This window comes from Podarcis vaucheri (assembly GCF_965113315.1).
Source record: "Podarcis vaucheri genome assembly, chromosome: 2".
Classification (NCBI taxonomy): domain Eukaryota; kingdom Metazoa; phylum Chordata; class Lepidosauria; order Squamata; family Lacertidae; genus Podarcis; species Podarcis vaucheri.
The window spans coordinates 91,266,587-91,280,630 of record NC_138760.1 but is presented as its reverse complement, the minus strand read 5'-3'; the positions used below and the strand labels follow the sequence as shown (position 1 = coordinate 91,280,630).

General features: G+C 46.4%; 1 protein-coding gene across 8 annotated transcripts in view; it reads left to right on the top strand.

Moving 5' to 3' along the window:
- Positions 1 to 14,044, top strand: part of LOC309525008 (clathrin heavy chain 2-like) — a 46,495-nt gene that overhangs the window by 29,584 nt on the left and 2,867 nt on the right. For 3 of the 8 annotated variants that reach the window (XM_082210331.1, XM_082210330.1, XM_082210329.1), the window contains 8 exons: positions 3,493 to 3,558; positions 6,119 to 6,350; positions 7,274 to 7,423; positions 8,320 to 8,438; positions 9,128 to 9,292; positions 9,402 to 9,515; positions 10,318 to 10,494; positions 10,619 to 11,571. In XM_082210331.1, the coding sequence (XP_082066457.1) occupies positions 3,514 to 3,558; positions 6,119 to 6,350; positions 7,274 to 7,423; positions 8,320 to 8,438; positions 9,128 to 9,292; positions 9,402 to 9,515; positions 10,318 to 10,494; positions 10,619 to 10,756 (1,140 nt within the window). In that variant the 5' untranslated portion in view covers positions 3,493 to 3,513 and the 3' untranslated portion in view covers positions 10,757 to 11,571. Of the gene's footprint in view, positions 1 to 2,492; positions 2,731 to 2,800; positions 3,261 to 3,492; positions 3,559 to 6,118; positions 6,351 to 7,273; positions 7,424 to 8,319; positions 8,439 to 9,127; positions 9,293 to 9,401; positions 9,516 to 10,317; positions 10,495 to 10,618; positions 11,572 to 14,044 lie in introns of those variants that run through there. The other 5 variants (XM_082210332.1, XM_082210326.1, XM_082210328.1 and 2 more) reach the window with 5 other exon arrangements.

Below are 14,044 nucleotides of genomic sequence, written 5' to 3'. Positions count from 1 at the left end.
GCTGGAAAGCCCCACACTGCCAAAAGTACTAGGTTGGGGGGTTTGTGGCAGGAAGGGGGACTCATTTTGAGACTCTAGATTCCAGATGGATGATTTCCTAGGAGGAATAAGAGCTTCAGGAATGGGTTTAAAAGGACCAAAAGATGAGTAAACAGCACAAAGGACTTAAAAAAAAAACCTTCAAAAAAGGGAGCTGGAACTTCAGGACCTCCAGAAACAGTATTTTTTATCGTTGGCATCTGTCTGTCTCGAGAGATAATGGAATGCCCCTCTGGGGTGAAGTCAAACTGCTCTGTTAGCGGCACTTAAGTTGACCTCCCCAGGGTGCAAGCCTGGGCAGTATGTATGGAGGTCTTGGGTTGCTCAGACGACAAGCCCCCTCTCCTCTGCCTTGATGATGTGGTCCAAGGGAAAGAAGAGCAATAGGTTTGGCACCAACTTGGCTGCAGAAGTTGTCAGGAGACGGCATTCAAGATGCCATCCAACCATTTTAGGGAATCGACTCTGGATACGTGTACTCCTTAGTCTTTTTTTTCTCTGGAAGATATCCCACAAGGCAGCGGAAGTTTAGGATCAAGAGTTTTGCTTCTCGATGGGCTGCCTTCCCAGGTTAATGAGCCCCATCTGTCCCTCACTTCCCTCCTTATTCACTAAAACAGAGACTCTTAAAAGGAAGTTTAATTAATTAATTCAGATTAATTTTATCAATCTGGAACAGGCTTCCATTACATATCAGAGAGACATTGTTTCTACTGCCTTTTCAGCACATATTGAAGATCATCTTTTTTTCAACAAGCCTTTAAACAGAGCCTTTTATCCCAGTCTGTTTCCTTATTGGATATGAAATCCTTTTCATATATGAAATCTTTTCATATATGTTTTATTGTTAATGTTTTAAATTACTTAAAGATGTTTCATAGGAAGTGATTCATAAAGGGAATGGAATGAAATAAAGTAAAATAAAAAGGGGGGAAGAGACATTTTTAAAGGAAGTTGAGAGAGATGAAAGATCTGAATTTCACTGTTGCTCAGTTTAGAATGCTGGAGAAGGTTTGAAAAACTGACAATACAACATCCCTGAAATAGCCTAACCAAGAAAATAAGTTCTAACTTGCAAAGATTGCAATCTGGAAAACAGGTCCAGGGGGAAAAAACTCCTCAGGTTTACAAAATGCTTGAAATCCTCTCTCTCTCTCTCTCTCTCACACACACACACACACCATCAACAAAATACTTTTACAGAATCATTAGCTCAAATGCAACATTAAAATATTACAATGAAATCTTCCTGATTGCGATCAGTGGGTAAATGCCACAAACACTGGGAAATGTCTTGCAAGAAGAACTTTAGGGGGGGGGGGGATTCTGGGCTCTAGCACAATATCCCTTCCAGTAACTATAAATGTACAATCCTATGCAAACGCAAACACTTTAAAGCACACCCTATTGGGACATACATATTGCGCACTGGGGCATACACACCACACATTTAAATCACATTTCTTGCAACCATCCCCACTTGAATCCTGGGAACTGTAGTTTACCCCTACACTACAGAGCTATACTCCTGCCAACCTAGCAGTTTGAAAGAACGTCAAAGTGCAAGTAGATAAATAGGTACCCCTCTGGCAGGAAGGTAAACGGCGTTTCCGTGTGCTGCTCTGGTTCGCCAGAAGCGGCTTACGTCATGCTGGCCACATGACCCGGAAGTTGTCTGCAGACAAACGCCGGCTCCCTCGGCCTATAGAGCGAGATGAGCGCACAACCCCAGAGTCGGTTACGACTGGACCTAATGGTCAGGGGTCCCTTTACCTTTACAGAGCTATAACACACACCACCCTTAACAATCTACATTTCCCAGGATTCATGTGTGTTGATAGTGGTGATTATCAGATTTTGGAGTCCTTCAAGAGCAGGAGTAAATTTTGTTAGAGAGCAGTGTTTACCAAATCGTTGCTCAAGCAATATGGACCCTTCTAAATCAGCAATCCTGCTACTTTGGAGTTCAATGAAGGATATAATCCTAAACACACCACCAAGTAAGTGCTGTCGAAGTACGTAGGAATTATTTTTAAGCAAATCTGCTTAGGGTCCTTTTGCTCCCAACCCCCGTCTTTTTCAAGTCAGTCGTCCCACTCATTTCAGCGGGGCTTGCTCCAAAGTAAGAACGCACAGGATTGCTGCTTTGTACCCAGATCCTGTGCAAACTTACTTGGGAGTAAATATTGTGGAATGAGGTGAGACTTCTACGTGCTCATAGACTCAAGTTATTACTTGGGTATTATTTTCACTCAGATACTAACAGGACTAACCAATTATCAGAGTAGCTCGAGTTCAAATTGAAAGCGGGGGGCTCACGTTGATTGCATGCTACTCTGAGCATAAGCAAAGGTCCCTTCCCTTCCCCGCCTCCCCCCCCCCAAACCCCATAGAAAACAGGCGCACCAAGGCAAGAAGTTTTTGCTCTCTGACATCCCATTCTCGATGTACAGGGTTGGTTCTGCATGAAAAAGAATTTCTGTAGGGTGATTCCACGTCTGTATCGGCACCATCCAGAGTCACATTTACTACCTTTTCTTGAGGACAAGGCCTTGAGAAATGAGCACCGCTGAAATTAATTGGACTTGCTCCGAAATAAACCTAGGAAGAGCCAGTATGGATTTTCAGTTCTCTGCACTATCAGGAGCTTGGGCTGAAGACAACCCAGCAACGAACCTGATTCCGATTCTGGCCTGCAACCCAGATCTTCTGCTAGCCACAGCTCCTTCTGATATGCCTCTAAAGCTTAACATCCAAGAGTTATATATTGCACTGTATTTATAAAAGCATTTATATGCCGCTTTGTCGTGCAAAATACCAAGGCGGGTGTGCAAACTCCACGATCTGTGTTCTGCGCGTAGCAGATCGTTAGGCTGTTGGTTTTCATACACAACGGCTTCCTGTCCGCTTGCTCCGGGTGGGGCGAGTTGGTTGCTTTCCTCCCCCTTTTTCCTGGGTCCGCATCAGGCTGCTCTCCATGGGGCCCTTGGTCTGGGATTGGTCGAACCGGTAGGAGTAGTAGAGAGAGATGTGGCTGAGGGATCCTCCCTTTTGCTAGGGCTAATTGGATCGAGTCTGAAAGCAAGATCATGTACACCTGGGAAAGAGGGCAGGAATGGCCTTGAAACGCCATTATAATCCGAGAAAAAAGGAGGAGGAAAGAGTAGGAACTTTGGGCAGCCGCGGTGGGGAAGACTGACAGCTACGCGGAGCGCTTCCCTGTAAGTTTTTAAAGGCTCAAATATTGAACTATGTGGTGCAGTTGTTTTCACGGATTTAGTTACAGTTTTTCCTCGGGGTGAGCCTCTTACTTTTAACTCCTGTTTTAATTTACTTGCTAGCCTGGGTCGTCACTCCCGACTCCATAAACCTTCCCCAAAGCCGCCCCTCTCCCCACGTGTCCCCCTTTTCTCTCCCGCGCACCATTTGCTCCTATTTTTCTCTGCACTGCAGGTTGATTCGGAATACCAAGCTATGAGCGAGCCTGTGTCTCCAGTCCGCGTGGAAGTTTTGACTCAGGTAAGCAGGAAACAACCCCCCCCCCCCAAAAAAAAGCCACACGTAGCTCAACCTATAGGCCTCTGTGGGAAAATAGTTACTCGAGAGGAGGTGACGGGCCCGGGCGGGTGCGCGATTTGGAATGGGTCGAGCTCAGGGTTGGTTGCGGCGCTATGCAGCCCCAGAGAGTGTGAAAGGGGCGAGGTGGTTGTGTGGAGAGAAGATTTCCGGGGTTCCGGTGGAAGCCATTTTAAATCTCCTCTGGGGTCATAAATGAGAGTTGCTCCTATAGGAATCAGTGGTTGGTTAGGGGAGTTCTGACTGGGCATGCCTCCACCCTCCGTAAGCAAAGCTTAAAAGAAGTATTACTGCACTGTCCTCACTCGGAGAGGAAGGGCCTTTTTTATTTTTTAGGTGTTTCAAGAAACATTGGTGGCAGGGAGGGGCAGCTGCCCCCCCCAGTCAATAAAAATCGATAAAAATACATAGCTAACTGAGGTTTTGCCCACCCCCCAACAAAAGGCCTGCCCCACCCAAAAAAAATTCTGGCAATGTCCATGCCTGCCATCACAAATACAGCCCATTATCTCCATATTGCAGGTTGGGGACAGCTGCTGGGAGATACTGCTTATGCCAGCCCTTCAGTCTGCTAGTAATATGACAGGTTGGGGGTTCAGGTGATTTCTAGCCTAAAATCCCCTGCATTAAAAGACCACCTAGGTTGTAGCCAAGGTCAGTCTAGTTACACTGCCACCTGGTAGCCCAAATCCAATACTTGGCTATGTGCAAAAACCTTGTCTTCTATTGACTTGCATGCAGGCATGTTTCACTTCTAAAGCATCTTTGGATATATCTGAAAATAATTGGACTGTGAACTTCTTTGAGGGCATGGGTGTGTGACTTCTGCCCATGATGCCAGATCACAGCTGCCTTAGAACCTTGGATTTCTCCAGTGACTTTTTTGAGCTTCTCCTTTCTGGGTGTAGAAAAGAAAAGGGGAAAAAAGTCTTGAGTGTAGTCATTAAGGCTGTAATCCTCCACATCCTTGCCTGGGAGTAAGCACCATTGAAACTGACTATGCTTCCTTCCAAATATACTTATACAGTGGTGCCCCGCAAGACGAACGCCTCGCGAGACGAAAAACTCGCAAGACGAAAGGTTTTTTCGTTTTCGAGTTGCTTCGCAAGACGAAGTTCCCTATGGGCCTGCTTCGCAAAATAAAGCTTGCCCCCGCACCCCGGACCTCTTTTCAAGCAAGGGGCGGCGGGGAGAAGATTGCTTCTCCCCGTTGCCAGCCCCGCAATCTCCGGGGACAGAGGGGAAGGCGCGCACGCCTTCGCCTCTCTCCCCGGACCCCTTTTGAACCAAGGGGTGGCAACGGGGAGAAGCGATTCTCCCCGCTGCCCCTTCCCTTGCTTTAAAACAGGTCCGGGGACAGAGGGGAAGGCATGCGGCGCTTCCCCTCTGTCCCCGGACGGTCTCCATAGGAACACATTGATTGGTTTTCAATGCATTCCTATGGGAAACCGTGCTTCGCAAGACGAAAAACTCGCAAGAAGAAAAAACTTGCGGAACGAATTAATTTCGTCTTGCGAGGCACCACTGTATAAGGTTACATTTTCTGTGCCTATAAAGGGAGTGGCTCTGTTTGTACAGTCAGTTGCATTCTTCATGCAAAGGTGGAGTTATTTGTTGCATCCCCACTTCCATGTTGAGTAACATGGGAATGCTAATGCCTGACTTGGATTGACTTTTTTCCTAACGTTGTTCCTATCAAAATGGCTACCTGCAATTTATTTATTTATTTCTGATCTTACTCTGTAGGGGTCACTCTTTCATGTAAATTTTTATTACTTAGTACCTCTATCTTTAATTTATAGCAAAAATCAACACTTTAAATGCATTTTGGACTTCAGTTTGGAACATGATTTCTCAGTGCTGTCCATATTTTTTCTATTCCAACAAGGGAAATATAAAAGCGTCACATTTGGCAGAAATAATCTCGAGATTAGATCTTCATGAAACCATTTTTATTGTGTTGATTTTCTAATTTTCGTATTAAGTTGTTTTTAACTAGTCAGCAGTACAAAGTACTTGCTAATCTTTCCACTCTTCTACACTTATTTTGCTGCAGTTAATTTCCTAATGAGCAGGTCAGACCTAATCAAGCAAATGGCCTGAAAGCGTATGATGGATATTACAAGAAGGTAGCAGGTGAAAAGAATGAATAGCGGCAGAGTTGGAGGGTGGGGAACCTGGGTTCAAATCGCTGCTCAGCCATGGAGTTCAGCTGCAGTTCAGTCCTATACTTTTTGTTTACTTCTGGGGGGGATCCTAATGATGCTCATGGTGGTTCCTGGTTTGCAGTTCCTTGTTCAACAAAAAAAAGTACATGAGCAGCTTAAATAAGGAGCAGAAGTTGACATACTTGGGTTTCTCTCTCACCCCAACCTTGGGTCACACCAGATTGTACCCCTACAAGGACACTGTTCCCTTAGCCTTGATTCGGCTCCAAACAGTTTTGTGGGCATTGAAACACTTTTCTGGAGGAAAGCTCCACTCACGCTCCCATTCTCTGCAGCTCCAAGCCCATGGCATTGTATCGGAATACATCACCTACCCTCGTGTAACCTTCTCATCTGCCTCTCGCCTCTGTGTCCGGCACAGCCCTCCTGGGGACTCCTCCCGGCAATCGCTGACGCTCTTGGATCCCCGTGCATCTCCCAATGAAGATCAGGCTCCGCCAAACTGGACTTTGCATCATGTGCAAGGGGCTCTGGCTAATCCTAGCCGTCCACTGCTTGCTGTCAGAGGTACAGTCATACCTCAGATTACAGCCACTTCAGGTTCCTTTTTTTGGGGTTGCAGATCGCCGAAACCCAGAAGTACCGGAACGGGTTACTTCGGGTTTTGGTGGTCGTGCATGCACAGAAGCACCGAATCACAACCCGCGTATGCGCAGACGTGGATTGTGAACACTGCGGGTTTTCAACCCGAGTGTCCATGGTATTTCATTAATAGGAACGCTATCTGGTTATTGGAAAGTAGAGTTGAGCAAAGGAGAGGAAGTCGGGGTGTTGTGTGTTACTAAATTCGCCACAGACTAGACCCACTGAAATGAGTGGGCCTAAGTTACAAATGTCCTTAAATTTCAGTGGGTCGGCTCTAGAGTAGGACTTGCGTTGGAAGCAATCCAGTGTGGATTGGGGTGAAGGGGGAAAAAATGGGAGTGATGGAAAGCGAATGCTAGAGGGTCATTTTGGTACTTAAGGGGGAGGACTTGTGTTATTGCAGAGAAGTAAAGGGCTTGAATTGAACTGAGGTGTCTTTGAGTGGAAGATGGGCTTAGAAGATGGGCAGTGGTTCTAAAACTGTGGGAGAGGTTGGAGTATTTGTTTTCCCTTGAGACAGCAACATTTCCAAAGGAATTCTTTGTCTCTGACCCATTTAATGTTCTGGTAATGCCAAGCGCTCTCTCTGCAGCCTTTGGAAACATCAAGTCATTTCTGGTGAATGAGCTGCCATGTCCCAAAGTTCTCATTTGTAGCTTTCCGTATTATTTACCTGCTTTCTATTTGGTTGTGGGGGCTTCTCATTCAGTTTTGCAGAAGAGACACAGGTGCACCTAAAATACAGTGAATTGTCTGTTTTATAAATTGAGGGGCCTTCACTGTCAAGCGGCTCCACTCCCTCAAACCGCAGCAGTTGTCTTAACCTTCCCTCTTCTTCCTTCTAGCGGGGCAGCTGGCCCAGGTCTACGACGTGGACCAGCGTTCCTTAAGGTACCAGTGGGAATTTGCTCATCCTATTGAGTACTGGGTGTGGTTGAACGCTGACATTCTGGCTGTGGTGACAGAGGAGGATGTCTTCCACTGGACCATAAAACGTGAGTGTTCAAGGGACTTGGGGAAGATGTTGTTAGGGTGGCTATAATGAAAGAATCCTGGGCAGGGGCAGGTTGTAGGCAGAATGATGAATGGAGTTAAGTGGTGAAACCAAGGGTGCTTGGTGGATGGAGTTGGGAGTAAAGGACAAAGGACACATGCATTGTAGGAGAGGCAAGCTGTCTAGTTTATGGGATAAGTTAGTGATTATTGAAGGGAATTATTGGGGAAGCAGTGTGCTGGCGTTGCCTCAACAGTCTACTGTGATGAAAATTAAAAGCAGAGGGGTAGTTTGAGGATCTATCCATGGAGGATTGTCCTAAAGCAGCAAAGTGCCCTTTGAAGCAGACTCTCTCCCCCGGGGAAGCTGTTTCAATTGACACTTTGCTCAGCTTCTCCTTTAAGTGGGCGGGTGGCAGCTGTAGCGTCATATGCAGCCCAGCCCCCTTAAAGGAGAAGACAGAGCACTTTAATCTTGGCACATTAGCTCATTAGATTAAATCCTGTTGCCTTGGCTGTGTGATCCTGTTGCCGCCTAGGAACAGGACGGCATAGCCAGTGCAGGGTTGAACCCTGTCCTCCCACCCATCAGCTGACATAATCACTGATGGGTGGGTGAGTGTGGTTTAGGCACAGTGGTGGCCAGACTTGGCCCTCCAGCTGTTTTTGGACTACAACTCCCATCATCCCTCGCTAACAGGACCAGCGGTCAGGGATGAAGGGATTTGTAGTCCCCAAACAGCTGGAGAGCCAAGTTGGCCACCACTGGTTACGGAAAGGGCCTGGCATGTCAAATTGAACCCCTTGGCCAGAAGTTCCCTACTCAATCTATCACGTAAGCCATATGAATTGAGCAGAAGACCTTGACGCCATTCCTTGTCTGTAATCTCTCTTCAAGGTTCCGGACCAAGTTGGCAGTTTAGCCGACATGAACGTCTCTGTGGCATGGAGGTGGTAGGATATCAACGGGATGCCAGTCGTATGTGGATGGCTCTCTCTGCTCTAGGACTTGAGCAGGTACATAATTCTCTGACCCCATGGCTGTGATATGTCTCTTGTTTCTATTTTATATTTTAAAAATATTTTAATTAAGTTTTACATAACACATTTCAATTTAAACATATCATTCACCTTCACATTTAGGATTCTCGGAATCCCCTGACTTCCCACCACCCTTCTATGGTTTTCATTGTCAATCCCTTTTTCTTTCATCTTATCCATTTTTTTAAAAAAAAATAAATGTTAAAAGTTAAGTCTCTTGTTTCTAAACCCATTACAGTGGTACCTCAGGTTAAGTACTTAATTCGTTCCGGAGGTCCGTACTTAACCTGAAACTGTTCTTAACCTGAAGCACCACTTTAGCTAATGGGGCCTCCTGCTGCTGCCACGCCGCCGGAGCGCGATTTCTGTTCTCATCCTGAAGCAAAGTTCTTAACCTGAAGCACTATTTCTGGGTTAGCGGAGTCTGTAACCTGAAGCGTATGCAACCTGAAGTGTCTGTAACCTGAGGGTACCACTCTACACGGCTTGGTGGCTCTGTTCTAACCCAGATATAGCCAACATTGTGCCTCAGATATCGCTTGACTCCAGCTCCCACCAGCCCTAACTGGCATGGCCCAATAGTCAGGGATGGTGCGAGTTGTAGTCTAAGCGCCATTGGCTACCCCTGCTCTGAATCTCTCTCTCTCTTCGTTTCCTTCTCACAGAGCCAAGTTGTGGGCCTGACCCAGCTGTATTGGCGAGGGGGCCCACTGTCTCAGGTCATAGAAGCCCAAGCAGTAGCCTTGCCTGAGCACAGATTTTCCAGGAATCCAAAACCTTCAACATCCCTCTTAGCTGCTGTGCGGAGAGGCAAGGAACAGGCTGGACAGGTGACTGGGGCTTATTAAGGATGGGCAAAGAAGTTGGGAGCCAAGGTCTACTGGGTAGGGAGCCAGTAAAGTCTCTAACTCTGCACTTGCTTCTTGTTTGTGTCTGCAGTTTCATGTGGTAGAGCTAGGCCCACATCAGCCAGGGAACGCCGCCTTGCTTAGTGCCCGCGACACCTTGCCTTTCAAGGGGACTCAGCTAGGGGACTTCCCCAGTGCAGTACAGGTGAGTTTTGCCTTGGAGACAGTTGGCTTATGGACCTGCTGAACCTTGGACAACCACTTCTCTCATCCCCATGCTGACTGGGTCTGATGGGAATTGTAATCCAAAACATTTGGAAGGTGTCAGTTGGGCTGATGTAGTTGGTGGTGGGGTTTTTTTGTGCCTTCCCCATCTAACTCAGTGGATGTCTGGCTATTTGATCCAGAGTTGGCGGTCATGTTTTCCAAGTGCCCGGGAGTAGTTGGGACAAGGGGAAGAAGCTTTTAGAGCATTGCCGGGGAACCTCTGGAACTCCAGATGTTGCTGAACAACAGCTCCCATCAGCCACAGAAAACATAGCCATGGGAGTTGTAGTTCATCAACAGCTAGAGGGCCAAAGGTTCCGCATGCCTGTTTTTGGCAAAGGTTGCCTAACCTCTTCGGGCCTGGGGACTCGTTTCTAAATCTAAAACTTCTGTGGCCATCACAAGATATCAATTTCACACAAGGAAGATGGCCTGTGCTTAGAACTCCCTCACTGCCTGAAAAAACAGGCAAAACATGGGTTGCCCCCCCCCCCCAGACAGACACCAAGAGCAGAAACAAAATAGACAAAAGAAGCAGACAGGGATGCCCCAAACTAACAAACAAAATATTTTTTTATTAAGGGAGGTCAGGGCCCCCTGGATGGGTGGTCTGAGAGTGTCATTATGCACTCAAGAGCCATGCTGGTAATCCCAGTCAGAGTATGGTTAAATAGTATTGATGTGATGTGGGAAGGGGACTGATTCAGACTTCTCAAGCAACTGCTTTTCTATCCTTTTAGTTCCTGCCCCACTTGGGTGTGGTGGTCATTCTTACCAAGCATGCTTTTCTCTTCCTTGCTGACGTGGAGACTGCACAAACCATCCATCGCATCCACCTGGTCTTAGATATCCTTTTCGCTACTGTACTTGATGACAAAAAGCCCCACAGCCTGCTGGGAGTTTGCCGTAGTGGCAAGGTGAGTTAGAGGAATGGAGGGACTTAAGTGTCGGGGTGGAAATGAAGTGAAGGGGGGCGGTGAGGTCTGGGAGCCATTGACTTCGGGTTACCTAAACTCCCTTTTGTCTTTGCTGCTCCCCCAGGTGCTGTCTATCTCTATCTGTCCATACGCTCTGTGTCAATATATCTCCCACCATCCTACCAGCCTCTGCCTTTCCCAGCGGGTGCTACAACTGGTGGGCCAGATTCCTGCTCCACGGAAAGCCATTTCTGTGGAGTGACTTCTCCTCACCCAAAATACTGAGATGGAACGCTTGCAAGTGCCTCAAAACTGTTTTCATTCCTAGGTGGATCTTATGGGGGCTTTGGGAAAGGCAAATTGAAAGCATAGGAACAGGGTGATGTCCATAGCAGTAATGTGGATGCCTGCTGAGCTGCTATGGAAGCAGGGAAGAAAGAATTGATAATTTTTGTGGGGAAAGATGACTCTTAGAACTATGAACGTGAATGTGATGTTCTGGGTATATTGGAGATTTTTTTATGAGGAGCAAAGAGGGTGTTATTTATGCTGCAGGGGGCATTGGCATTGACTATATATGTGTCTGGTGGTGGTCTTCTCTGCCTGCTATATTGTCTGGCTTGCTTCCCTTTTGAAAGGGGTGCTGATCTTGTGGCAGCTGTGTGCCTTGTCTCCAAGGAACACTGGGTCATTGGTGCAGCGGAGGCAAGAGCTTCTATCCACAGCTCTGCCTTTCCCACCTTCTCGGTCATGACCTGCTGACTTACCATTGCTTTGAAAAAAATAAAAATAAAAGGAAGCTGAGTGGTTTATTTACATACCTACTAGTCATTCACATAGGGAGCCAGAATGACAAATTTGCCAGTGTTTCCACAACAAAGGTGCCATTTTAAATTAATATCTGTCTGGTGTGAGCAAGTTTTTTTGGGGGTTTTCCCGAGATGTGAAAATACTCAGGACTTTGTGTGTATGTATGTATAAATATAGTGGGTTGTTGTTGTTGTATTTTATTTTCTGGCAATATTTGGTCAAAGGGCAGTTCAGCATATGAATAAAATACACCTCCACCCATCTACAGCCAGTGTGGTGTAGTGGTTAAGAGTGGTAGTCTCGTAATCTGGTGAACCGGGTTCGCATCTCCGCTTCTCCACATGCAGCTGCTGGGTGACCTTGGGCTAGTCACACTTATTTGACGTCTCTCAGCCCCACTCACCTCACAGAGTGTTTGTTGTGGGGGAGGAGGGGAAAGGAGAATGTTAGCCGCTTTGAGACTCCTTAGGGTAGTGATAAAGCGGGATATCAAATCCAAACTCCTCTTCTTCTCCTCCTCTAGTCAATAATTGTGTCTCCCACTGTAGATGCTTAGGAAAGAACATCGAAAGCACATCCTGTCCAGCACTTTGTTCTCATTGGGGGGGGCAGTAATATGCCTATGGGAAGCCCAAAGGCAGGGCCTGAGCATCAGGTCATTATCCCTCCTTTTGTTCCCAGCAACTGGTATTCAGAAGCATACTGCATCCAGTTGTGGAGGCAGAGCTTAGCCAGCATGGCTAGTAGCCATTTATAGCCTTAGAGACAGGTAGGTCTGCTGTAGTCGAAACAAAATAAAAAAAAATCTCTTCCACTAGCACCTTAGAGACCAACTAAGTTTGTTATTGGTATGAACTTTCATGTGCATGCACACTTCTTCAGATAACCTTGATAGCCTTATTCGTCATGAATTTGCTTAATCCTGTTTTAAAGCCATCTAAGTTGGTGGCCATCACTGTGTCCTGTGGGAGTGAGTTCTGCAGTTTAAGTGTGCGCTGCGTCAAAGGGGTCTTTTCTTTTGTCTGGTCCTGAATCTTCCACCAACCAGCTTCATTGTATGTCCCCAGTTCTGGTGTTGCGAGAGGAGGAGTAAAACTTCTCTGTCCACTTTCTCCACACCTCTTTTGTGTCATCTCTTCCTTGCCTCCTCTTTAAACTGTGAACCCTGGGTACAAATTCCTTTACTGTCTCTGCTCCCAATCTCCAGGCTTGTTCAGTTCCACTCTCAGTCCCTCTTCCAGGGGAACTTTGAGAACTGGCACTCTGTGAGGGAGAACAGGGATCTAACAACTCAAGCGACACTTCTTAGGATTCTTTGGGAGAAAGCCATGACTATTTAAAGTGCTGTGGTGATGCTTAAAATGTATGGTGTGTATGGGCCCATGAACTCCTTGGCTTGTGTTTTGGGGAGAAATAAGGAGAGGGATCTGGGAGGCAAGAAAAAGCAAGCCACCTAAAGCATACACTTGCAGACACTTTCAAATGTCCTACATGCATTGGTCCTCAGAGCCATTTCCAACTCTCAGCTGCTTTGGGGTAGCAGCCACGGACAGTGCGTTGACCTCCAGAGTTTATGCTGGCTGGGGCTGGTAGGTGCTGTAGCCCAAATGTCTAAACAATACCAGGTTGGCAGTGGCTGCCCTACAGCAGAATGTGAGGCACCCTGTAGGCACTTGCCACCTCTTATTTCTGTGGCTTTTCCTTTCTCTTCCCCCTTTATGCTTGTTGAATGCAAGAAGCATTTGACCTCAATCTGTCTGGTTGGATTAGAGTCCCAAGATGCTTCTCCCCTTCCTCGCCACCCCCATACATGGAATTCTGTCACAGCTGTGAAGCCATCTTTTTCTTTGTTGCCATATAAGCTGCAGAGAGCAGTTAATGGCTGTAATGGAGGGCAGGTGGAAGTGAGAGAAGAGAATGGACTGTAGCTTGACTGTTAGAAAGAGGCCACTTGTATTTTGCTGGCTTACGTTAATTACGAATTGGTAGTTGAAAAGGCCAGTGGGGGGGATTATTTGCAGGGGGAGAAACGATAAAGATGGAAGAAAGCAAATGCCACACTGACATCCATATTTCACAGTAGATTTTGTACATACGTTTTCCCTGAGGTGTCCTAGCCTGAGGTGGTGGACACGACACATTAGGAGCCGAGATCGGGTATTAATAAAATAAAAGTTACTTGGCAAGTTATGAAAACAATATTCCAACCTAATAGAATCCAACCCTCTATGTAAGCATAGATGAATCTGTTCAGTATGTAGCATAACTGTAAAAATTAACAAAAGTCTTCTGTTTAGGTTAATATCAGATGTGAGAAGTCCAGTGCGGTTATGTAGCTAGCTTCCCACAAACTGAATGCTGATTCAGCCATCAGTATTTTCTGCACTCCTTTCATTTCACCTGTGCTATTGGCTTTTTTTTTAAGTGGGTGCATCTTTGGGGTTTTTTAATAGGAGGTGTATTGATGATGTCACAGGTACTAGCCAACTGGTGCCATCTACAGCTGGGTTTCTTACTTAAAACTCAAGTTGCAGAATAGGGTTCCCTTACCAGAGGCTCTCCAGAGGAGAAAGTCCATTTGGATGGAGTATAGTGCTCCTATACTATCCCCATGGCTCTACAATTGTTACAGCTGTAGGTTTGCTGATCGTAAAGAAGCTGCTGTCTCTCAAAAGCTATTCTCTAGGGAGACAGTGGCATCTTTATGTGACAGGATAAAGAAAGACCTTGCCGCTGTGTT